The 27444-nt window shown below is 36.9% G+C and overlaps 1 protein-coding gene across 1 annotated transcript in view; it reads right to left on the reverse strand.

Annotated features, from left to right (window-relative positions):
* Positions 1–3313: 3313 nt before the first annotated feature.
* LOC127944560 (adenylate cyclase type 6) overlaps positions 3314–27444 on the reverse strand; it is a 47830-nt gene continuing 23699 nt past the window's right edge. The window contains exons 4-23 of the mRNA XM_052540581.1: positions 21546–21695; positions 17610–17731; positions 16801–16912; positions 15528–15655; positions 14676–14834; positions 14428–14569; positions 13022–13150; positions 12847–12875; positions 12592–12739; positions 11782–11879; positions 10644–10731; positions 10436–10552; positions 9099–9257; positions 8837–9012; positions 8020–8049; positions 7806–7938; positions 7360–7623; positions 7022–7226; positions 5670–5794; positions 3314–5583 (exon numbers count right to left, since the gene is read on the reverse strand). Of these exons, the coding sequence (XP_052396541.1) occupies positions 5455–5583; positions 5670–5794; positions 7022–7226; positions 7360–7623; positions 7806–7938; positions 8020–8049; positions 8837–9012; positions 9099–9257; positions 10436–10552; positions 10644–10731; positions 11782–11879; positions 12592–12739; positions 12847–12875; positions 13022–13150; positions 14428–14569; positions 14676–14834; positions 15528–15655; positions 16801–16912; positions 17610–17731; positions 21546–21695 (2643 nt within the window). The 3' untranslated portion in view covers positions 3314–5454. The remainder of the gene's footprint in view (positions 5584–5669; positions 5795–7021; positions 7227–7359; positions 7624–7805; positions 7939–8019; positions 8050–8836; positions 9013–9098; positions 9258–10435; positions 10553–10643; positions 10732–11781; positions 11880–12591; positions 12740–12846; positions 12876–13021; positions 13151–14427; positions 14570–14675; positions 14835–15527; positions 15656–16800; positions 16913–17609; positions 17732–21545; positions 21696–27444) is intronic.

Here is a 27444-nt window from a genome sequence, read left to right on the forward strand (position 1 = left end):
TGCTAAAGAGTTGCTATTGAGTCCTGGGGGGTTACTAAGATGTTGCTTGGGGCGTTATGAGTGCTCTTTACTAAGCCATTGCTTCTGGGTGGTTGCTTTTTGGCTCAAGTCAAAAGATCCCAACACCAGGTCTTTATGATATTCTGGTCTCTAGATATGGCTTAGCTCCTTCCTTCAACATAAGTCCATAGAATTTGGAACATTATTTAAAGCAGGTACCAAACAATGCAATGCATGTTTGCCTTTACTCACCTTGAGTACTTGCATCATCCACCAGTATGAGTTATTGTAGTAAAACAGCCGGTGAAGTGTGTAAGACACTGCAGATGGTTTGGAGAAGAGTGGACCATGCTTCATTGTGGAACACAATGATCACACCTGTAGTGGGTAAATGCAGACATCTTTTGCTTAACGCATCTTGAAAGAGTAACAGTGAACTAGAAGTGTGCTACATGATCAAAGAGTAAAATATGAACAATTCAACTGGAGTCTTCCTCCAATGGTACTCATTCAGGAGGGAGTGTGTTGACACCAAGACTGCGGTGGAAAGAGATTTGATTATTGGCAAACTGGTTGAAGCCATTTCTATTAAGACCCTCCTGCTTCTCTCTTAGCTCTGAAGATGACAAGATGCCAGTAATGAAGGGCTTTCCATCAGCTCCAGGTCCCTCAGGATCCTCCTAAGGTCTCTTGATGTGAGGCCTGAGATCCTCCATGCTGTAGAACCCAGAGGGACACCTGACATCTCCAAATAGCACTGTAGCCTCTTCGAAGAGTGGTTTAGAGGTATTCATCTGAAAATGCCAGATGCCACTGGAATACCTACCCACACTGCCTCTGTATCTTGGCTTAGAGGAAAGACCTTGAAACCAGTAGCTGGCAGACCGCCACTCTTTTAGATCCAGCAGTAATACCCACTGAATGGTGACTAAAATTGTCAATACCAAGATGCTCAGTTTTATGTGCAGTGCACATTGAGGAATTCATAAGTGTATCCTATAAGAAAAAAAAAAACCCAAACTGGAGTACATTTCAACTTTATCAAACTTCAGCCGTTTGTAGAGTAAATTAGTATAAGTGCTGTTTTCGATTAACCCTCTCAGGCTCAAATTAAGTTTTAGTAACAAGTTTTTAGTACTCCAGATACATAAAATATAGTTAGTTTTTACCTGTTGCAAATCAGCAATGCCTGCCTTGAGAGGGTTAACATGTGTTGTCAAACAGTGGCAAGAGTGTTGTTCTTTGTGACATTCATTTTTATGAGCTCTTTATAATTAAGGGGACCATGAGTGAAACCTAAAAGACTAAATAGCAATGTATCAGTATATGTAAAAAAAAAAAAAAACTGATGCGACCTCTGTAGTTTGAATGATCTAATAAAAAGGTCTGAGGTTGCTCTGCTCAAGTGCTTGCCTGGCTGCACAGAAATGTGCATTCTTTGGAATCACATATTTGGGGACATGATGTTAACATCTACTCAGAACCAACTTACACGAGGTAAGGTTGCATCTATTACTCTGAGAGTTTATGTAATCATACTTGGTCAGAATGGAGGAATTCTCTAGCTGTTAATAAGTGATATCAGTGTGAGATCCTGTGTTTCCCTTTCACCTGTATCATGTTCCTGTGACGTACAGCCAGCAGTACGGCTGGTGGGTTTCCACCGATGGCCTGAAGAACCAGGAGCCTTGGACTCAAACCCGTCACTTCCCACGCAAGAACAGCGAAATGACCAAGTATGAAGCTATAGACTTATGTGTGTCTGTCAACAGACTATTAATGTTTAATGCTTCAATGCAAATTTCACTTCTTTTCTCAGGTTTGTGAATGCGATGTCAATGACCTGCCCAGACTTCAGCTTGTTTTGATCTCTGGTCTATAAATCTGTGAGACAGTATGTTCACATGGCGATCACAGTCCCATAATACTTCAACACGGCAGTGTGTCACTTCGTTTTGCAGAAAAGGAGGTGCAGAGGACACAACTCTGCAATCAGGTAACATATCCACTACACATCTATGGCTGTGCCATAGAATTTAGTGCAATAAATTTAGTTCCATACTCTTGGGGTAATTTTTTATATACGTGCATTACGGTCCAGTATTAATAATAAAGAAAAATCTAAATACGAACATCCAAAAAAAAGTCTTGACCAGGTGCAAGATCAAAGATTCAGGTCAAAACTGCTTCAGGTCAATTCCCTTTATTTCAAAAAGTTAAAAATAGCAACGTTACGGTCAAAGACCTTCATCAGGCTGATTTGCTTGACGAAGGTCTTTGACCGAAACGTTGCTATTTTTAACTTTTTGAAATAAAGGTAGTTGACCTGAAGCAGCTAACATTCTGAAACATCTTCCTGAGGTTAAGTTTTTAGTAGACCTCTAAATGTTTTGGATCTTCAAAGACTGACTACAAGAGGATGACATTAAGATCTAAGATCATGTTAAGCTACCTTAACAATGGTATTTCAATTACAGCTCACCAAATGCATAAAACCTACACTGAGCAAAGCATCTGGATTTACACGCAAATATCATGTAGAGTTCTGACATGCAGAAATGAATCCGTTCACACTGTTAAAATTTAAAGGTGCTGTAGGGAACTTTTGTAAAAAAAAATATTTTTTACATATTTATTAAACCTGTCATTATGTCCTGAGTCCTGACAGTAGAATATGAGACAGATAATCTGTGGAAAAAAAATCAAGCTCCTCTGGCTCCTCCCAGTGGTCCTATTGCCATTTGCAGAAAGTCATGCGCTCCCGGTAAAAAATAACCAATCAGAGCTGCGGTCCGTAACTTTGTTTGTGTTCAAGATGTAGAAAAATGAACATAATAAGCGAGTACAGCATGAATCCATTTTCCAAACCGTGTTTTTAGCTTGTCCTGAATCACTAGGGTGCACCTATAATAAGTGTTTATATTCTGACTATTTTAGATTGCTCCGGGGGTACCGCGGCGGAGTAACCCAGTACCTTTGTGATTCTTCATAGACATAAACAGAGAGAAGTAGTTCCGGCTACGATGTTCTTCCGCAAGACGCAAGCAGTTCTGGTTATTAACTGCTAGAGCGTCAAAAGTTACCTACCGCACCTTTAATAAGTGATACTAGTTTGATTATGGAAGTGATAATAATTAATTGCAAAAAAAAATTAAAATCTGATCCCATTTGTTTTTCTTTCCTAATAATGGTGATAAAACAGGTGACGTGTACTTATCAATAATTTGAAGCAAATAAATTCCTTATGTATTTTACCAAAACTTAAAAAGGGATTCAAACAAAACCACAATAATAAGCAATCACAAAAACCAAATAAAACAGACATATTTTTATTTTTAGAGGGGAAAAGTTGTGTCTATATTCATCAAGAGTCTTTCCTCAACTATCCTTTGCAAAGCTGGAGAGCTCGTCTCTTTTCTAATCCTTCAACTAAAGTAAAAAAAGAATGAAACGAACAAAAAGGTAATCGAAAATAAGGAAACGATCAGGAGTCGTTCAGCGTTGATCTACACAGAGGCCCCAGGGTGAGAGTCAGTAGTACTCAAATACACTCCTGTGTGTCAGCAGTACATCAGATACTGTGATTGCTTGCCTCACGCTGAATCTCCACTCGTGTACGCTTTTATTCGACATACTGGACGGAACAACAGGGCGCCCTGCCTTTGGTACAAACCTGATCAACTGACATGCAATGAGCAAGCTACCATCACAGCAAATTCTCAATAAGTGAAGAACACAAAGCAGGAAAAAGGCCATCATGCAAGCCATTATGCTGAAAAAGGTGACTGAGCTGATGAACGTGTCGCGTCCAACAGGTGATTCGCACAGTTTGCGTTGTACACCGTCTGATACAGAGGCACTGTTATCATATGCTGAAATTTGTTAAATTAAGGCAAATGCACTGCAATTTGCACTGCACACATGCAGTGTAAGGGAAGTCTTCTATATTAGCAATTAGCTGGCTAGCAACTGTTTACCTAATGAATTTGAAGTTTACGGCTTAAATGTGTATTTTTCCTTAAAGAGATGTTCACTACAATGAAGCATAACAAGGGTGGAGGGAATAATATAGTTTATCTGATCATATGACTGACTGACTGCAGTTGATCAGTTAGTACTCAGTTCAGGGCTTTGTTCCCTCTTCTCAGCTGGAATGGAATCATAATCAAATAGATATAAGAACAACCAGAATAGGAAAAGAAAAAAAAAAAGATACAGAGGTGATACAAAATACCCAAACATGAAAACTTCAGGGAATCAAACAAACAAAACTGGTAGAGAAGATACCACAATCAGACATGCTTTTGAGCTGTTTAGTTTGGCAAGAAAGCAGCTAGTTGTATCATAGAAACCTCACAGTGAAAAGAGTTATGCCCCTTCGAGATTACAAAGCACAGTATTCAGTCATAATTTATAGATATATTTCTTTTGTTTTTAAAAAAAAGTCCTTCTAGAATGAATTGGATCGTACCGTGGTATCCAATGGCGTGGCTTTTCCCCAGATGCCTCAGAAAAACTTTTTTTTTTTCCTTTTATTTCATTTTGTACCAAAAATACTTCTTTGAAAAAAGAAGAAATGGTTGACGGAACACATAAAATAAAACCAAAGTCTTCCTATAGAACGCGTTGAAGACCCAGACCTGGTCGTACTTCAAAAAAAAAAAAAAAAAATTAAAAATTAGCTTTTCAAAACAAGTTTTCCATCCAGAATTTGTCATTCTGAAGGAAAAGGTACATTTTTAAACCATTCAGTCCTTCATATGATCTGGTGCTCGATGCTCATCGACCAATCAGTGTAATTTACTGTAAATGATAAGACGTCATGAAAACAGGGAAAAAAATTGAGGGGTGAGGACGTCGGAGCATTACATAATATTCAAACTTTTGTATTAAATACTTTGGTCTTTGGTCAATAGTTCTCTTCTTAGTTTATACAGATACTGTATTCGTACACACACACACAGATATACGAGCGTACGGGTTTATGTACGGTATAAATGTGTATGCGTTTTTCACACTTGTTCCATAAAGGACTTTTTGCACAAAACATCAAGATCTAAATAAATAAGGAATTCCGAACAGAACATGAGTACCTGTATTTATATTCACCTGAAATAAGAATAACAGAGGGGAAAAAAAATGTCACACAAAAATAAAAACTGGAGAAAATGCCTTATGTACAGCGTTTTTCTTCGGCAAGTAAAGGCCTTTGTTAAATAAACAGACTTTGCATCTTTCAAGCAGCCTGAGGGAGAGGCTTAAAAACAATCGTCCTTCAAGGTGCACAGCCATATCCAGGAGCGCCACGACTCTCCAGTCTGGAGTCTGCTTTGCTTTTCTTCAATAATCTTCCTTTTTCAAGTGATGGCGATGGCTGCTTGTTTGTCTTCTGCTTGCCTCGATCAATCCTCCTCTCTAGGGATTGTGGGAATCCAAAGGAACTCTAGTGTGCTGCTAACTGTTGGGAGGTCCGTCGTTCAGGAAGTAAGTGGTCATCTCACCCTTGCCTTTCACCTTTACGACCCCTCGACACTCCAGCTGGTAACCTTTACCGGCCAACACCTGGTGCAGGTCTGTGGTCACCTGCAAACATCCAGTTAAACGTCAGAAAATCACTTCTGAAACACTTTCTCCTGATGATTATGGCATCTCAAGGCTTGAAGGTTTACCTGAATACGGTCTGGGACCCCTGTACTGTCCATTCGACTGGCCACGTTGACTGTGTTTCCCCAGATATCATACTGGGGCTTCCTGGCACCAATAACTCCTGCGACCACTGGCCCAATGTTCAGTCCTGTACACACACACACACACACGCACACACACACACACACGCCAATTTAGAAATGTAGCCTTAATTTCATGTAGAAAAAAATCATGTCGTGTGATGTCACGTAGTGTGACTACTGGTATTTTAGTATTTATAAACCAAAACATATTTTCCTTAAATATATACATGCATGTTTGTGTATTTATATATAGATAATAAATATACACAGTACACACACAAATATATTATTTAAATAAAAACTTTTATTTTGGATGTGATTAATCGTGATTAATTGTTTGACAGCAGCACTACTAGTTTTAGTATTTAAACTTATTTTATTTTAGTTATGTTACGTTTATGAACTTAATGTTTCCTTATTTGGTCATCTTCCTTTTCTTGTTTTGTTAATTGATTGATCCCCACCTGTCTCCAGTTCCCTCAACACTTTCTGTGTGCTTAAATACATTGTCTGTGTAGTTCTTCTTTGTCCGTGATTATTTGTAACTTAACCTTTTGTGATGTTAATGCTGTTATTTGTATGTTAACCCTGTATTGTATTGTAAGTGTAGTATATTGTTTGTTTCTCCTTCTATCGTCAGTAAAATCCTCATTTGATCCCGGTCCTCCTCTAGCACTTTATCCTTCGTTAGCATACACACCCTTAATTGTAAACAGTTAATTGTCAAGGCAAAATTTTTAATATCTAATGTTTTATCTAATATTATAAGTGTATTAAATGTAAAAACTTTATCATTTTAATTAACAACACTGGGTATAACTCTCTAGAACATATTTTCTCGACACCTTTAATAAGTTGCATACACACTTGAATAATTTCAGAACGTTTATTAAAATAAACTTTCACGGTAACTAGTATTTAGATCATGCATAATAAAAAAACTGTTGTATTTGTGCGTAGTCGTACCACATGACACCTTGTTATAAAAACGTACAAGTTACATTTTTCAGTTTTATCATGGTGAAAAAACAACAACCACATTTTCAAGAAGTATGTTCACATGCACTAGTTTTAATCAATCTGAATGAATCCAAATCCACTTTTAGATTCTAAAAGTTCTGTTTATATGAACCCTGAACTTATACTGGCTTGTCATAAAAAGGTCAAATTATGTGATGTTCTAAGAGACTTGCTGACAAACAGCCATGCACCACATGAACTTGATCTGACTTGATCATTTAAGAAAGAATAAAAGAAATCAGTGAAGATTGGACACTTATTTTGAAACTCACCGATCTTCATCTGGAAGTTGTTGAAGGAATGCTCATTGATGTATTTCATCTGCTCGCGGAGGTGCATGGCATAGTCTGCCAGGGCGGTTATATGCGAGCGGCCTTCCTTGTCATAGGTGGAGTCGTTAAGGCCGGATGCGGCCATGTAGGTGCTGCCAATGGTCTTTATCTTCTCCAGCTGCCTGTATTTCTCCTCACTGATGATCTGCAACAGAGGAGAGATATAGAGGGGAGGTTTTCATAAATATACACTACCGTTCAAAAGTTAGATCCTTTATATTGGTCATAAAGAATGGTTTAATAATTTATGCTTCTCTCAATTCTTTTCAAACCCAAACCTCATCAAAATCAGCGATGATCTCATTGAGGAGCCTCAGACACTCCACTCCCTCGTTGTTGGCCTCCAGCTCCACGTAGAACTCGGAGAAGTTGCTGATGGAGGCGAACATGACGGCCACACACTCACACGACTGATAGTACAGCTCGTCGTTCCTCCTCTCTATGGCTAGAAAGTGTGCGGCCACGTCTTTGGGCAGGATGTTGTGGAGGAGCCGGCGGTTGTAGGCTTGAAGCTCCTCCATCTCCTCCTTTTCTTCTGTGGCCTGTAGAGAAACAGACAAATGAATTATTCTCAATGTATTTTATGAACAAGTTATTTCTTGACATTTTTTACATGTTGTTGTATATCTTAGTAAACCATGATGACAACATTAAAGATATGTGGTTGTAGTTTAGTGATTAAACTTTTGGTGTTGGTCAAAACACTGTAGGCTTAAACCCTGACCTGAAGTTTCCAGAGGAAGTCTAGACGAGCCGTTGACTCCACTTGCTGGGCATGTAGGTACAGTGCTAGTACAAATACAGTGAGGATGACTGGGGTCATGACCTTTAGGGACACTTTAGTCACCGTGGAAGAACTGGAACGAGAGATCAGGTCAGCCACAGGATAAATTATTTACATCAGAGACTTAAAAAGAGACTGTGTTAATTGCACATACCACTGCTCAGTAGTTGTATTGAGACTGGACCTGCGGAAAAACCAAGAACATTAAACATTTTTGCATTTATAGAAGCAATAAACAAAGAGTTTCATTGAAAACACTAAAGAAGAACAACAAAAACTCTCGTTTTAACGTGCAGTGAAAAGGTTCACATCCCAACGACTCTTTAACCTTAGAGCATTTATTTATATTTCATATACACATCAGCATATTCAGAGATTTTTACAATATTTTTTATTGTTTTCTATATTTCATATTTTATTTATTTTTCTATTTTATAATTATTATTGCAAACCAGTTTTGTTGACTGAAAACTGAAACTATTTAAAAAAATCCATTAATTGAAATAAAGCTTAAATATAGATGAAATATACTAGATCAAAAACTTAAGAAAATTAAGATACAGTAAATTACAAAAAATCCTGAAACTAAAACTAAATTAAAATACACAAAAAATAGAGCATTATAAAAAAGAATAAAAAAGACAAAAGATATATAACAAAAAGCATGTAACAAAACTACTAAAACTTTCTCAAAATGAAAACTGAAAATATAAAAATAAGAGCTATAATTTATAATATAGTAGTATGTAAATTATACTAAAATAACATTGTAGCAAACCACAGACCACAGTATTTAAAACTTGAATGCTAAATTAATGTAATGTCATTATATTATTGAATATAATCACAAACAACAGACCACAGATGGGCTCTAGTTATGATCTTCTGAACATAAAGCCTCTTCTAAGCTACTCGTCTCTGTGGTGTTTGAGCTCTACTGACGCCCTCTAGAGGCTGGGAGCGGTACTCACAGCGCATTGGCAGTGACGAAGAGGTCTGCGTTGTCAAACAGCGCCACCTCTGGCCACTCCACAAGCAGCAGGAAGGTGAGCTGGATGAGCAGCATTAAAGCCAGCTTCCCTATACTACTGATCTGCAGGAACACTGAGCAGGCCAACATGGTCAGCAGCACACTGTAGCTGAAATACTGAAAGAGGCATAGGGGATAAAACATGAATCCGGTTTCATACGCTACAAAGTTTGGATCTTAGTGTGACTATACACAGGTTTTACCTCAGGGAAGGGGCAGGAGGGAGTGTTGCTGGGACAGATGTTCAGGCCATCGGCTGCAAAGCGAGACAAGTTTTGAATGACACAGGGAGTCACCATCTCTGATGACCAGTTAAACCGCTCTGCTACACAGTCCACAAGCGTCTGTGTATCACAGGAAAACTGCAGAAAACACAAAACATACACTCAGGCTCCGAAATACATCATCATTTTAGGCATAGATACAAACATTTTTAGTAATTCTCCACCACTAAAATGAAAGTTTGCTGAAATTTTATTCAATCCCAGGCCATCCAAGATGTAGATGTTTTTTTTCTACATCAGAACAGATTTGGAGAAATGTAGCATTACATCACTTGCTCACCAGTGGATGCTCTGCAGTGAATGGGTGAATCTTCAGTTCTCTCTTCACATCAGTTCAGTCAATGTACTGTTTGAGTGCATGAATTACTCCGGGATATTGGTTTGTTTGAACTCAGAGGGAGTGTCAGACACATTAAAAAAGTTAACAGCTTAAGTCATTTGTGGATTAATGTATATTGGAGACGTGAACCGTTTAAAACGATTCAGTTCGATTTGGTGAACTGGTTCAAAAAGATCCGGTTACATCGAATGATTCGTTCGCGAACCGGTTATCACAAACTGCTTTGTTTTGAACTGTCAAACAACAGACACGGAAGAGAAGACAATGCTGAATAAAGTCGTAGTTTTTGCTATTTTTTGGACCAAAATGTATTTTCGATGCTTCAACAAATTCTAACTGACCCTCTGATGTCACATGGACTACTTTAATGATGTTTTTCTTACCTTTCTGGACATGGACAGTAGACCGTACACACAGCTTCAATGGAGGGACTGAGAGCTCTCGGACTAAATCTAAAATATCTTAAACTGTTTTCCCAAGATAAACTGAGGTCTCACGGGTTTGAAACTACATGAGGGTGAGTCATTAATTACATAATTTTAATATTTGTGAGAACTAACCCTTTAAAGGGTGTGTATATTTTCAGCAAATTGTCATTTTTGGCTGAACTATTCCTTTAAATGGAGAGGTCACCTCAAAATAAACACTGCACTTTCTCTAACTCTTTACTGCCATTTTTGGATCTTGACAACCCTGGTCATTTTTTTTTATTGTACAGGCATTTGGCAAAATGTTGTGTTCTGTAGATGATAGAGTCGTATGTGTTTGGAACGACATGCGGGTGAGTAAATGTTGACAGAATTGGTATTTTAAGTAACATTTGTGACCATACAGTCTCTTTGGAAGAAATAAGATTGTTAGCTAAGTGTTAGACACACTAACGTTGTGTGTGAAGTGATTTGGCAGCTCTGCATACCATATTGACAAAGGCAGCGATGAAGACGAGGATGATGGTGAAAACTCCCACCAGTGTGCTGTTGGTGCGAGACTGAACAATCTTCTTGGACACGGTCTGCATAGCAGCAGGGAAGAGCTGCGAAACAGAGCGAAAGAAAGGACAATTGTACAGATTTGAACAAGAGAAGATGCAAGAGAATGAAAAACTGCATAAGCAGACTTCTTACCTTCACACAGGAGTAAATGGCACAGATGAAGAGGATGTTGGCAAGAATGACGAAGATACTGATGTATATTCCCAGCATGACCAGAGTACTGCAAAACACACAGGAGATTCAGATTCATGTGGAGTGTGTGAGTGTGTGCATACTTAGCCATATATTAGGGACATATTTGTACAAAAGTTAGCTAAACATGACAAAACCTCCTTTTGAAGGGTGACCATACGCCCTCGCTTCCCGTACACGTTCTGGCCAGGACTGCTACACTGCCTAAAATTCCCAGTTTTTGGCTTTGTTTTCCTGTTTTCATACTTGCTGAAGGTAAAAATCGAAACATGTGCAACAGTGGGGTGCCAGAAGGTGGGATCTACAGAGGAAGGTCAAAGCGATGCAAATACACGTACATATGAGATGTGTTTGACTAGAAGCATCAGGAAAACAAAACCTGGATATTTGAGGCAATATAGAAGTCCTGGCCAGGACGTGTGTGGGGAAAAAAGGACGTATGGTCAGCCCTCGTTTGTAAAAACAGTTTTAAAATAACATTTTTATAAATGCACAATGTTTTCTAATAGGATTCAGGTGCAGTCACATTAGCAATTAGCATTAGCATGGTAAAAACTGGTCTAGTTCTATTGCCAATAGCAAATGCACAAAGTAATGCTTACACAGAAGTCACTTCATAACCAAGCAGCTTTCTCTAGATCTGTAGGTCAATTTCATTTTGGGGTGAATTTCCTTTTAAGTAAGCATGTGTGTGTGTGTGTGTGTGTTAGTGATGGCCGATGGCTTGGATGAAGGGCAATCTGGCAAAAGGTAAGTTCATTTAATAACAAATACATCGCAATGGATTATGTTTAGTAAGTGGATCATGGTTTCTGCACTGATGACACCTAATTTATTTACTTTATATCTTCAAGACTAAAATCCTCGTAAGCACATTATTGCTGTTACTGTATTTGGGTGTTGTTGCAAAATTCAAATGTAAATGTTTCATGATTATGATGTTTTTAACTGACTAAAGTTATGATCACTGACTTTATATATTTGAATGTTTGATAGACACGACGCCATTACATCATCGCCAATGACGTCATTACATCATGTGTGTGTGTATCTGTGTGTGTGTGTGTTGATCACTCACTGAGGGAATATGATGATCTGGATAAAAGAGATGAAACAGAAGACCAGCAGAGTACAGGCCACATAACCGCCAAAGCGATCGTCTACCTTCTTAGCATACTAGAAACAAGACAAGAAAATAAAATATTAAAATATGTTGGTTTACCAATCTGTGCTAAAAATAGGTGCTGTGCGAGTTATTGGTGATAGCTAATGTCTAACGTTCACCCCAAGAACTCTGTTAACCTAATAACATGTTAAAAATCTGATTTGAACAACTCTGAAGAATTCAGTCTACTTTTCTTCTTCTTAAGCACCAAGCAGGAAATTGGAGTTACTCTGGACCACAAGTCTTAAGTCACTGGGGTATATTTTTAGCAATAGCCAAAAAAACATTGTATGGGTCAAAGTTATTTTCTTTTATGCCAAAAATCATAAGGATATAAAATCAAGATCATGTTTCCTACAATAAAATATATCAAAACTTCATTTTTGATTTTCACTATGCATTGCTAAGAATCTCATTTGGACAACTTTAAAGGTGATTTTTCTCAGTATTTAGATTTTTTTGCACCCTCAGATTCCACATTTTCAAATAGTTGTATCTCCTCCAAATATTGTCCTCCTAATAAACCATACATCAATGGAAAGCTTATTTATTCAGTTTTCAGGTGATGTATAAATCTCAATTTCGTAAAATCTACACTTAAGACTGGTTTTGTGGCCCAGGGTCACATTTGATCTCTGATGATCTCATCCATCCTGTTAGACTGGCACTACTACATTAAACTGGATGGGAAGCTGGTACTCAGCCAGCGTCTTTGAGTCTGACCTTCTTCTCCAGGCTGGAGGTTTGGAAGGTGAGGAGGAATTTCTTCACGTGGTCTTTGCGGAGCTGGTCAATACTGCGGGCATCAATGGCACGGCCCAAAAACTCATCCACCTCGTCCTCAGGGTTCAGCGCCTCCTGAGCACCACGGCTGCGTTTGTGTGCAGAAGAACAGTCAGAAAAGCACATTACTAATTCTGCCTGTTTTCCCACTTCCCCTACTACATTATTCCCTAAAAGGTGAGAAAAAACACTCACTTGTCTTTGCTGGATGTTTCATCAATGCCCTGAGCAAAGAAAAGAAACAAATGTGAGCCAAAGAAGGTTAGAAAGATATGAGAGTAATGTAGGAGGACTGAAAGAAGCATGTAGAGAGAGAGAGAGAGAGAGAGAGAGAGAGAGAGTCATAGGGAGTGGGTGACAGAAGTCTCACCATCTGTCTGAAGACTTTGGAGTCTTTAGTCCTGGAGAAGGATCTGTCAGGCACCCACCGCGGCACCAGACCCTCGTTAGAGTTCGTCCGCGTGCGCTGCATCTTAGCCATCATGGCCTTCTCCTCCTTCTGAAACAGTCAAGGACAGAGGAAAAGTTCTGTGCTCTTGAATAAAAGAGAAGGATTTAAATTCAAGGATGCACCGATATTAAACTAAATACTAGAACAAAACAAATTATGCCAGATAATTAATAAATGTCTAAATTGATAAAAAAAAAAGTTCCAAAAAAACGATAAAACTAAAATCCATTGTATGAAACGTTACAAATGAATTTATGCATCACAAATCATAACATTATTATTTACAGTGTAAAACTATATCCATTTAATTTGAGATTTTGTGATAAAAATTTTAAGAGCAGCACAGTAATTTTGACTGTACTGATTATATTTAAAGAAATGTTCTACCATTATTTTTTACTATAAAAAGGTTTTTTTGTTTTGTTTTTTTTGCAGGTTAGAAAATCCCATAATAATATTTTTAATGTTTTTTTTTTTTTTTTTTACAAGAGTTTCTTATGCCCATCAAGGCTGCATTTATGCAGTTTAATGTTTAATGTTTTTCTATTTTAATATATGTTAAAATCTAACTGATTCCAGTGATGCAAAGCTGTATTTTCAGCATCATTACTCCAGTCTTCAGTGTCACATGATCCTTCAGAAATCATAATAATATGCTGATTTATTATCAGAGCTGGAAGCCGTTCTGCTGCTTAAGATTTTGGAAGAAACTTTATCTTACAATATACACTACAGTTTGAAAGAAATTAAAACTTTAATTCAGCAAGGATGCGTTAAATTGTTCAGAAGTGGTAGCAAAGATTTATATTGTTAGAAAAGATTTATATTTTGAATAAAAGCTGTTCTTTCCATCAAAGAATCCTGAAAAAAGTATCGCAGTTTCCCCAAAAATATTAGTAAGCACAACTGTTGCAAACATTGATGATTCTATTAATAAATCAGTATTATAATGATTTCTTAAGGATCATGTGACACTTTACTGGAGTAATGCCTGATGAAAATTTAGCTTTGCATCACAGAAATAAATTATATTTTAAAGGATAATAAAATAGAAACCGTTATGCTATATTGTAATAAAATTTAGCAAGATTACAGTTTTTTTTCTGTATTTTTAATTGAATAAATGCAGCCTTGATGATCATAAGAGACTTCTTTAAAAACATTACAAGTCTCAATGATCCCAAACTTTTGACTGGAAGATAGTGTGTGTGTATTTTAATAGCAGAGATGTTGCTTGTTGGTGACATTTGAAGATGGTAAAGGTTATAGCACAATCATCTCAAAAATGCTGTTGCATGAACTCAGCACAGAATGACGTGTCTAACCCGCTTTTGACTGCAGCCCAACACTAGGAAGGTCTCAATGCTGTTCTCTTTCAGGTAGGCGTTTCTCTCCCCTCCAAAACCTGGCTCCACCTCATAGTCTCCATTCAGGTACTGCAGAGTAGCTTTAGTGATGTGGATCCTCCTGAGGAATAAAGCCAGGTTCAGCTGTGTCAACACTGTTAATGTTACATTTACTAAACAGTCTGTCCAGTGCTATGTATAGCGGTGTGTACATGTCGGAGTCTCACCCGGCTTTGCCTCCAGCCTCCATGTGGTTGGCCAGCGTTACGTCGTTGGACCACACGTCGAATTGCCACTTTCTCAATCCAAGAACCCCACAGTGCACACGACCACTGTGGATCCCGACCCGCATGTTTACATTGACCCCTGTGACCTCTCGCACCAATCTGACACAAACACAAACATGATATTAATAAATCAAGTCTTGTTTTAGTATTATTTTTACATACTAGTAGTCCATATTAGCTTTTATTAGCAGTTTTTGATTTTGAATTTTTTAGACATTTAATTGTATGTGCTTTTGTCATTTTTAGTAATTTTATTTTAGTTTAAATTAAAATTTTCATTTTAGTTTTAGATATTTAGTACTTATTTAACTTTTTTTTTGTTATTTCAGTTAGTTGGCTGATGCAGAATTTCTAATATATATTTAATTTTTGTTATATTATTAATACATTTTTGCTTTATTTCAATTAACATTAACAAAAACAACACTAGCTGCAATATACTGTTCATCTATGAATTTGCATCTAATTCGTGGAATGAATTATAAATAGTTACAGTATTATTAAACTACTTATAACAACTATTATAAAATAATATGAATAGTTACATTAAATAATAAAAACACCAGGTCATTTTCCCCAACTGTCAGGGTCTCACTTTAACATAAAAAATTATATTTGTTACAGTACAAATCTGTGTACATTTTGTCCACAAATCCCATATCAATAAGTAGACATAAAATATTGAATATATCCAACATCCAAAAAGGAGATGATTTAACCTCACAACTGTTCATATGAAATAAATCTCACAAGGTTAATGTTCAGATGAACTGATGTCTAAGTGAGACTTACGAAATGGCTTCAATCATGTCCACCCCCATTTCCACGCAGCAGTGAGCGTGGTCTGCTCTGGGCTCAGGTAACCCTGACACGCAGTAGTAACAATCCCCCAGGATCTTGATCCGTAAGCAGTGGTTCTCCTGCACACACAGACACACAGACACACACACACCACACACACACACACACACACACACACAAAAGGAACAGAGTTAATTAAAAAGTTCAAGCTGGGGAGATAGCAGCTTCACGCTGAGGTGTAAAAAGAGGGTAGTCATTCTGCTTAGTGTGTGATTTTTGTGTGTGCATGTGACACCATGTGCAAACGTGTCAATACTGATCAAACTTCAGTGAAACAACAAGCAGAAACCTTTCACATTGGTTAGGACATAGATCACAGCGAGCAACACGTCTTAAGAGAAGTCAAAGCAGAGCAACATGAAGTAGGGTTGTTTCATTCTTGAATGAATAAGTGTTTTTAAAAAAATAGCTCCATGGAGGAGTGCTGCATTTGAAATGCTGATGTAATTCATCATTTCGTCCAGCACCCATCAGGACTCCCATCAGATCTTCTAGTGGACACCACTGGTGAACCCAAACAAAAACCCCACCACTGACAGCAACAGCACCATGCATATATTGCATATAGCTATTTTAATAAAGATAGAAATTTTTCCCAGTACTTAAAAGTGTCATATCATACATTATAAGGTAGTTCCCTTTTATAATGTGTTTTTTGAAACCAAAAACAGACAAATGTCCATGCTTGTTAGACATTTTTCAGCCTTTCAAAACCTTTATAATTTGTGTTTTTATGTTGACATTTTTTTTGCATCAACATAATATCAAAATATTCACAGTGAAACAGTAATAATATTGCAATTTAAAATAACTCTTCTCTATTTGAATATCTTTTAAATTGTAATTTATTCCTGTGATGCAAAGCTGATTTTTCAGCATCATTGCTCCAGTCTTCAGTGTCACATGATCCTTCAGAAATCATTATAGTATTCTCATTTGATGCTTAAGAAACATTTCTTATTATCAATGTTGAAATCTGCTATTTACTAAACGTAGTCATGTTCACAAAGCAGTAATGTATTTTGTGTTTTAGATCATTTAAACATGTATTATATTTAAACGAAAACATGACAACTGTATGCGTCCTGCTGAACTAATATCATTAAACATAAACCTCGTGTTGTCACATTAGTAAAAAGACAATGGTGCAACAACGATCCAGTTGAGAAACATCTTTTAGGCATGTGTTAATAGATGTGCTCACCGAAGCCAACTTGTCGAAGCGGGCAAACAGCTCGTTTAGAGTCATGACCAGCTCCTGAGCAGTGCACTGCGACGCCAGACTAGTGAAACCCTCGATGTCTGCAAACAAAATACTGACAAAGACACACACACAGAGAGAGAGAGAGATTTAAACTGGATGAATTGTTGCTTTGTCTTTTATAACATAAAAGTCTATAGTTAACTTAAATGTTCCTGCATTGATTAAATGCTCTGGTAACATTTCACAGGAAACAGTCATGCCAATGTTTGGAAGCATAGAGGTCGATAACATAACAACTACTGTAGGTAGAAAAGTATAGAGTATGAGTGTGTGAATCCCTTGAGCTGAGGGGAAATTCACTCTGAGCAGGCGCTGTGGAGCGCTTTAATTGAATCGTGGCTTCATTTCAGTATCTTCCGGGGTTAGCGCTAGTCTACGGACTGATAATTAACTATTCCCTCTCTCGCCATAATTAGCTGACCACATTTCAAAAGAAAAGCCCCACTGTTTCTATTACAAGCTTCCAGAGCTAAAGCAAAGACAAAATGGGTGAAAGAGACAGGGAAGATGAATGGAAAGAGTAAAAATAAAAAAAGAAAGGGCCACACGGCCACAAGAGATGATAAAAAGCAGGTGAGCAACTTTAGCTAAAAGCTAACGCTAATTAAGGCCAAGAGGGTGGGAAAAATAATAAAGACCAATAATATCCTACATTTTCTTGGATCACTTGATTAGACCGCTTTTCACAATCGAATCAAATGCAGTCATGGTTAATGTGGCACAGTTTGACACACAACAGTAATGCTCACCTGACATTGTCGTGCTTCTGGATGTAGATCTTGTGAAACATCATGTTTTCTTTTTTGGCGTTGATGTCAGCCTTCATTTCCATGGCGACATGCCTTGGCAAAACAGACAGCAACAGGCGTTCCTGAAAATTGATGAGAGGGAATGTGTGTGAGAGAAAGAAAAATGCCATGCAGTTCTTCTCACTGAAGATCAAATATCCTTTCTTTATGTAGTTGTTCCTTGCCTGTCAAACAGCAGCATCCCAGTGCATATATTTAATTGGCTTGTCCACTGACTACAGTGTTTATTATATTTGTGATTTAATTTTTTTGGCCTGTGAACCACATTCAAAACATGAAGGCAGAGACAGAGAGAGAATCTTTAAGTGTAACGCTGAGTCCACGGAAGTAGAGTTATACACAAGTGCAGTTTATTTCAAAAAGCGTCAACGAAACAGAAAATAAACAGAACCAAATAATGACTTGAACTTAACGTCAACAAACTCGAACAGAATTCACAAACAGCAGGTTCCACTGATCAAAGCTCAAAAAGAGAAAATGGAAACATGAAGGCTATAAATACACAAGCTAACGAGTTAACAAGGAACACCTGAAAACAATTAAGACAGGAAACAGGAACATGAGGGAGAGGAAACATGAGGACTAAAGGCCCGTTCACACCAAGCACGATAACTATAAAGATAACGATAAAGATATAGTTCTAAAAATCATTCTAGATATTAAAGAAAAGCAGAGTCCACACTACAACTATAACGATAAATGCATAGAGAAACGGTGTCGCTGGAATCATTTTCAGAATGATTTTTTTTCCAGCTGATGAACGATATCAACATTGACATCCAATCAGAATCCATCCTGCTATAACGTGCTCGAGGATTTAAAGCTGCAGACGCGTGTGCGCTCAGAATAAACAGACGATATCGTTAGCTGGTGTGGACGCTAATATCGTTATCTTTATAGTTATCTTTATAGTTATCGTTCTTGGTGTGAACGGGGCTTAAGGCTATGGAACAAAGCTAACCTTCAAAATAAAAGACATGAACTCAGAACATGGAACATAAACAAAATCTACACAGACATGACAGTAAGCATAAAGGCCCAACCAAACCGAGAAAAATAACTAACCATAACTTCACAGGCATCCACACCAACGCACATTATTGTTCTGTTTATTATAAAAATGCTCTGCAGTTTTGTCGTCAGATGTTATAGATGCCGGAGCTGGGAAAAAAATCATTCGGTCAGTAATTTCAGTCCTTTTTGTTATGGATGATGTGGAATTCACTATTTCTCACAGAATTGCAACGATTAAAATGTCCATCATTACCGTTATCGTTTTAGTGTATAATAGTTACTGTTATAGTTATTGTCGTTGGCATTAACAGATTTCGGCTGTACAAAAGTGTACAAGATAAAATAAATAAATGTTTATAGTTCATCAGCACTTTCTGCACACTGGAGTATCTTTTTTTTTTTTTACGGAATCCAAAAAACTTGGAAACTGGCATGTTAACTTTTTTCGCCTGTCATCTCCTTTGAGATGATTTTTGTGCAGCATTAGTAGCTACATACTGCGTTGTTGTTTTTTCTTTTTTGTTAACCAATGTCAACCAGATATTTACTGGTGCTGGATTATTTACAAAATATCATATAAGAAGTATAAATATCAATGTCAGGGGTAACGCATTACAAGTAATGCTAGTTACCTAATCAGATTACTTTTTAAGTAACTATTAAAGTAACACATTACTTTTAAATTTACAATGAAATATCAGAGTTACTTTTTCAATTAAGCAACGCAAGTAACACCTTTTCTGTCCATGCTGAAAGAAATTGGGAGTAAGGTGAAGAGGCAGAGGCACTTCCTTCACCCCGAGGTTTATTCATTTCACTTTTGGTGTTAAAGGGCCATTACAGTTGCCAAAAACTAAAACTTTTGGGGATTTTTGTTATTAAAAATAAATTAGCAAGCACAGCACAGCACAGGGGACAAAAAGTAGCACAGTTACTTTTTCTTTGGAGTAATGCAATATTGTAATGCATTACTTATAAAAGTAACTTTCCCCGACACTGATTAACATTGTATATCAATATATATTTTTTTAAATATCACAATTATCGTCAATACCTGTAAATTGCGACACCCTTACACTTAATATACATGGAATTTGTTGGAATTTTTGGAACTCAAACATTCTACATGTTTTATGCAATTTTATACATTTTTATCGGCATTCTTATTTATTAGTTTGCCAATGTCATTAATGATTGTCCATAGCTAGGATGTAATGATTCACCTTGAGCCAGTTGAAAATCAATATAAATAGACCTATGTGATGATTCAAGTCAGTTTAGATGTTAAATAAATCGCAATACAGTTGGAGGTGGGAGTTTGTCTTGAGAAAAGTTTAGATGGTATTTTCTTTATATCTAATCTCTGTAAGTTGCATATTAAAGCAGCGTTCATAAGTGCTATGCTGCCTTTTTACAGCCAAGGAAACGCTGCTGTTCTATAAGCGCCACAATGGGGAAGTCGTGGCCTAATGGTTAGAGGGTTGGACTCCCAATCGAATGGTTGTGGGTTCTAGTCTCTGGCCGGACGGAATTGTGGGTGGGGGGAGTGCATGTACAGCTCTCTCTCCACCTTCAATACCATGACTTAGGTGCCCTTGAGCAAGGCATCGAACCCCCAACTGCTCCCCGGGCGCCGCAGCATAAATGGCTGCCCACTGCTCCAGGTGTGTGTGTGTGTGTGTGTGTGTGTGTGTGTGTGTGTGTGTGTGTGTGTGTGTGTGTGTGTGTGTGTGTGTGTGTGTGTGTGTGTGTGTGTGTGTGTGTGTGTGTGTGTGTGTGTGTGTGTGTGTGTGTGTGTGTGTGTGTGTGTGTGTGTGTGTGTGTGTGTGTGTGTGTGTGTGTGTGTGTTCACTGCTCTGTGTGGGTTAAATGCAGAGCACAAATTCTGAGTATGGGTCACCATACTTGGCTGAATGTCACTTCACTGCTGTCAGAAAGTGAGTCTGCGCCTCATTCAGAGCATCTGTCTTTGTTTTGTGCAGATGTTTTATGTAGTATAGATTCACAAAACTAAAGTCAAAGCATTATGTTTTTGTTTTAAAATTTCTAATTATACAATTTAATTTAGATTTAAACTGTTCATGCTGCATGTATTCAGCATCTTTGTTTGGATTGTGATTCAAATACAGTAGTTGCTTCTAATTTTGAATGGATAGAGCACAGGCAAAGCCTTTGTTTATATGAAGAGGGTTTTTTTTTGTCTTATTTATTTGATTAGATCTGGGGTTTGTTTTTTTTTTCAATCATGAGAAAATCGAAATCAGTATCGTGAATTGAATTGTGAGTTGAGTGAATTGTTACATCCCTTTCCATAGCACAGAGATGGTGATGTAATTTAGAGCCAGTTACTGAATAAAGCATTTAAAAAACACCAGTCCTTAAAATTAATAGATGTAAATGATTATACAAATACCACTAGTGACACAAATACGGTTAGACTTATTTTGTCTCAAAGGGAAACAATACTACCGTTCAAAATTTGGGGGTCGGTAAGATTTGTCTTATGCTCACCAAAACTGCGTTTATTTAATCAAAAATGCAGTAAAAATACTGTTTTCTATCTGTACACTTTTCCAAATGTAATTTATTTATATGATGTAAAGTTGAATTTTGAGCATCATTACTCCAGTCTTCAGTGTCACGCGATCCTTCAGAAATCTCTCTAATATACTGATTTGCTGCACAGGAAAACAGTTATGCAAGTTAATATTTTTGTGGAATGTGTGACATTGTAACATTATAAATGACTTTACTCAAATTGAATGCATTTCTTTAAAAAAAAACAAAAACTTTTGTACAGTAGTGTAGCTAGTTAATTGTGCCAGTCAATGCTAATGGTCATGGCCTGGACACTGAACTGACCTGCTGCTGGTTTTCTCTTTGCAGGTGCAGTCGGGCTTGGATGTAGCCTCGCGTCTCCTGAAAGGCTTGCCTCTGAGAGACCTCTGCTGGGTAGTGGGTGCAGATCCCAATGATGTTGGTGCACAGAAAGATCAGCACGTTTGCGCTCAGCTGATGGGAGAAGAAAAAAGAAAAGCAGACTCATTTAATGTCTCTCTAGTGATCAGTTGAACCTTTCAACCAAAACGGCTTTAGCTCAGCGCTCTGGGATCCTGGGACATCTGTCGTACTCCAGGGCTTTACTCCACAGCAGTATGGGAAAAAAAGCCAACCTCTGACCTGGAGAGGCTACTTCCTGTAAAGAAGTTTACACTAGGGGAGCCAGAACAGAGCTAAAAATGGAGCCTGAAGCAGAGCCAACACTGTAACTTCCTTTGGGTGAATGAGAGGAGGGGTTACTCCAGGTCACACGGTTCACACCATCGCACTCTACTGAAAGCACTGCACAATCACTATGAAACACTTGTTGGCCTATTTCCTAAAAAACATGTCTTAAAATATATGCTAAACAGTTACTCCCATGTCACATGCTGAAGCCAGTCATGGCTATGGAAACGTCTTGAAAATAATTTCAGTGAGAAAGTAGAGTAAGGATATAATTGATTGCCAAAGCAGATTCCATACACTTCAGATTTATTATTCCACAAAGGGAAGGTTAATATATACATATTATACATAACATATATGAATATTTCTCTGAAACTTCAAAAAGTGTTTTTTATTTTTTAGTTTGAGGAAAAACTATTTCGACAACCAAAGACTTCAAGTAAAATAAAAAAAATATTTTTTATAAAAACTCTATAAATACAGCAAAATAGAAAACATAATGGCAAAAACTTCTTAAGATTTAGATAAAGATACAATATGTTTAAAAGTTTGGGGTCTGTGCATAAAAAAAAAACTTCTGTGCTGCAAGACTGCATTTATATGACCAAGAATACAGTAAAACAGTTTAATATTATGAAATAGTATTACAATTTATTTATTTTTTTTCATATTCAAGTATACTTTAAATTGAAATTTATTCCTGAGATCAAAAAGCTGAATTTTGAGCATCATTACTCCAGTCCTCAGTGAAACATGATTCTGATATACTGATTTCATGCTCAAAAAAGGTGAGCTTAAGAAAGGTGAGTGAAAAAAAAAAACATTCTAAATATTCAATATATTACCAAGTCTTACTCCAAAATAAAGTCCTTGCCAGTCAAAATAAAGCAATACTAGACATAAAGTAACTGCAGTGGTACTCAGTTTGGAGCTGTTGAGTCCTTAACTCTGTACTATAAGAGCGTGAGCACAGTCAAAGCTAAATTAAGAGCTAATCAATGGCCAGACCCAACCATTTGATATTAAAAGTAAGCTATTAACTATAAAATAATATCTCACTTCCACTTTATCATGTCAAACAGGCAGGTTTATTAGCAGCCATATTAATCTAATAGCTTCTCATAGCTGACTGAATAGTTTATGTCTGGGCTATTTTGAAAATTTCAGAGGATTTATCCGAAGTGATAGGAGATAGTGATAGTGTGTGTGTGTGTGTGTGTGCTGAGCCTGCTGGCCACACTGACATTAGGCAGATGGCTGTGTGCTCTGTTTACATTAGAGTTTCTGTTCAAGCAACGGCCTGGTTAGTGTGTGTGCATGTGTGAGTCAGTGTGCACGTGCAAATAGACGCTTTTAGTGTTTTGACTATTGACATCAACAATAGTGTTACACCTAAGGTAGAGCTGGTAAATTAATAGAATTTATTACAGAAAAATGTAATGTAATACTTTTAATCAATGCCCTCTGACACGTACATTGCAACTCAACCTTCCAATAACACCTAAATGTAAAACTTTTGTTACATTTAAATTAAATTAAATTAAATTAAATTGAGAGAGTTTTGGACTTTACCTGCTGTGTCTTTTGCCTTTCTGTTAACACAACCTGGGACTGTGTGTGAGTACTGTGTATATTAATTACGTTTATATAAATACCGTACACACATGCATGTATATATTTAAGAAAAATATGTTTTGTTTATATGTTGATATATAATAAATTACATTATTCTATTATAATACTAAAATAACACTGATCAGTAAATATTGGATATTTAATAGTTCTGCTCATTTTTATATTTAAGTTGCTGTTGCTGTCATCTGACACTTACTGTGCTGACTTTTAAAAACAATAACAGTTCAATAACACTGTTTTGTAATCTTTAGCAAATCTCAAATAAATATACATTTTTCATACTGTACATTATAATGCTGCTATACTTAAATGTACTTGTTGTTTTTAAAATGAGTCATTTCAGTTTATTTATTTTTTTAATTATAATAATTATGTATTATCTATTTGGACAATAGTACAGAACTGTATTATTGGCAAATAAATTATTATTAAAGAATTGCATCCCTAGAATATTTATCTGTAAAGCCACTGTACTAAAAACGCATTAGCTATCTGTCATTTTAATTATCTTCATAATCAGGAAGTCGTAATAAATTCGATTACATTTTAAAATCAAACAAAATATGTTTGTTTGACATGCCAAATGTGCTGATTCTTTTGACTGAATATTGGTTATGATCGGTGTGTGTTATCAGCTGTGTGTGTTCATATCACAGGCAGGTCCTAATTGCTTGCTCTTCACCAGAGGGCGAGGTCAGTGGGTTTACACACACACACACACACTTGGCTGTTCTGTTTGCGCAACTTGACACCTCTCTCCTTCGCGCTCAAGATTTATTAGCAATAACCATGTTCAGAGACATGTTCACCCCTTTACTCTCTGTCAATCTTCTCCTGCGTCTATTCTTCTTTGTCTTTCACTCACAAATCATATATATATATTTTCCTGATTTGCTCATGTTCTCACACACCGGGTTCAAAAGTGACATATTCATGACACCGAGAACATCTCTTCCCTTAAAAGCCGATGTTTAGAGATCCTTCTTGCGTCTGCCAATTTCTTCCAGTAAAAGTCAACAAGCGACGTGTAGAAACTGTCATAAAAAGGATATCATGATTACAGCTCACTCTGACTCTCACTCATGTGCACTGCAGTGTGTTTATTGCTCAGATTGGTGAGACCGAGAGCATCTAAGGAATGTTCCGGGTGTAAAACGACTCTATGAACAGCACCTGCCACATAATGTCCATTACCGAAGATTGTAATATAAGAGCAAATAAAAAGATGTCCGGTGCAAGGTTTGTTGTTTGAACTGTAATGTTGTCAGAAATCATCTTTTTAGATGATTTGGAAACCTTCTATAAGCCAATGAACTGATTATGTGTTACCAAGATCATTCATGTGAGCATGCCGATCAGGAGAAAACTACTAGGTTTACAAAGTTTAACCTGTCAAAGTGTGAGTCAATTGGACAACTTTTATGGATATTTTAAAATGCATTTTTGGAGCTTGACAGCCCCCATCCCAAATCAGTTTCCAAGGGTTTCTGGAGGTTTTATGACTTTTTAAAGACCCTTTAAGACCAAATAAAGAATATGGAAATAACTTTTACTGTACCTTCTGATCCCACTGCAAAAAAAGTGATGTATTTTAAATCAAGATGCATTTGAGCAGCAAAATTATACGAGATAAGAAGTCTTGGTAAAACTTTACAAGGTTCCATTAGTTAATGTATTAACTAACATGAACAATACATTTATTACAGTATTTATTCATCTTTGTTAATGTTAATCAAAATACAGTTGTTCACTGTTAGTTCATGTTAATTGAAAGTGCATTAACTGTTAATTAATTTTAACAAGCAAAACTTTTGATTTTAATAATGCATTAGTAAATGTTGGAATTAATATGAACTAAGATTAACAAATGCTGTAGAAGTATTGCTCATTCTTAGTTCATGCTAACTAAAGTAGTTAAAGCTGCAGTAGGTAACTTTTGTAAAAATATATTTTTTACATATTTGTTAAACATGTCGTTATGTCTTGACAGTAGAATATGAGACAGATAATCTGTGAAAAAATAAAGCTCCTCTTGGTCCTATTGCCATTTGCAGAAAGTCATGTGCTCCCGGTAAAAAATAACCAATCAGAGCTGCGGTCCGTAACTTTGTTTGTGTTCAAAATGTAGAAAAATGTATATAATAAGCGAGTACACCATGAATCCATTTTCCAAACCGTGTTTTTAGCTTGTCCTGAATCACTAGGGTGCACCTATAATAAGTGTTTATATTCGGACTATTTTAGATTGCTTCGGGGGTACTGCGGCGGAGTAACAGTACCTTTGTGATTCTTCATAGACATAAACAGAGAGAAGTAGTTCCGGCTACGATGTTCTTCCGCAAGACGCAAGCAGTTCTGTTTATTAACCGCTAAGGTTTATTTAAACCTTTAAGGATGCTTATATATTTGTAATGAAAAAAAAAAAACTAATACAGAGAGAGACATTTTTTACAGTGCATGCAACATTAATGCCATAATTTTATGAATTTAAGACTTTCAGCTCTAAATTAACACCTTTTAAGGTTGTAATTTGTGCAAGGTCGAATTACGCCTCTTTTAAGATATTTTTAAGACGTTCTAATAAGTTTGTACTTAAAACACTACCCAGGCAGATCCCAGACAAATCTGGTGTATAAAACAACCTGTCCTCCAACCAATACGCTTGTATAGGTCGTTTGTCCATATCCCTGAAATACGACCCATCAGAGCGTATACTACAATTGCCCCTATAGGCAAAGGGTCGTTTTCATATAATGTTTTGTATTCTTTTATTTGCCCTCTGGTTTGCGTTTCGTGTAGCTCAGTTGGTAGATTATTGCGTTGTACCTTGATATGTAATCATGCTATCATGGGTTCGATCCCAAGGAATGGATGTGCACGAAAATGTATATGCTCAATAAATCATAATTAAGTATGATTTCTGTGAGGGCTAGGTTTAGGGTGGGGTTAGGTGTGGTCATTCGAACTAATAAGCCACCTGCAGTAGTAAAACATGTAGGAAATATTGTGAGATCGGTGTAAAACGCCCACATATTGCATTTAAATAAACGTGCGTTTTGATTGGTAATGACGTTATACGTCAAATCATGACGACAGACGTAACACGATACTGTCATTATTTTTACGCCCGCTAGAGGGCGCTTAACTTTAAAACGTAAATATAGGTCGTAATAAGGCGCTTGTACAAACGACCTATATGGTCGTTTTTTTGTTGGAGGACAGGCTCGTATAAAAGTATGATTTTCCTTCGTGGGAATCTGCTTTTACTTCTGTTCCTTCATTATTCACTTGCAGGTATTTGATGCTTGTGGATCATTCGTGTTTGTAGACCCACTCGTCCTCTTTTCTCTGTGTGGTCTGTGTTTATCTACCTGTGGCTGCTCCAGATATTATATAAAGCCATTATGATCACTGCAGATTATGTCCAGCTTTTGCGTCCTGTGTGATGTCACTAAACGGGGTGGGGTAGGACAATACACCTCGCTTCGGAAATGAAACCTGTGGAAACCTGAAACTACTGGGCTTTGACAAAGAATATATTCTCACATGCAGAAAACTGTAGCACTTACAGTATGAGGACGAAGTGAGTGGGACAGGAATAGATTATGAAAGGACATGATGACAACTTTAAAGAGACAGATGGCATCTAAAAAGGTACATACTGTACCGTTCTTAAATGATGTGTGACTTCGAACAAGAGCTTATTGTGACATTAGATCAATTTACATAGTATAAACTATCATCAAAAATGAGAAATTGGTCAACATCCAGGTACTATTCCTTGCTATACACTGTAAAAAAGCAAAGTACATATTTTACAGTGCATGGGCTGTTTTGAGTTAAACATACTAAGAGCTGTGTATTACTTTAAGGTAACGTAAATACTTTGAGAAAGAAA

Source organism: Carassius gibelio, chromosome A23 (genome assembly GCF_023724105.1).
Source record: "Carassius gibelio isolate Cgi1373 ecotype wild population from Czech Republic chromosome A23, carGib1.2-hapl.c, whole genome shotgun sequence".
In the NCBI taxonomy this organism is placed as follows: domain Eukaryota; kingdom Metazoa; phylum Chordata; class Actinopteri; order Cypriniformes; family Cyprinidae; genus Carassius; species Carassius gibelio.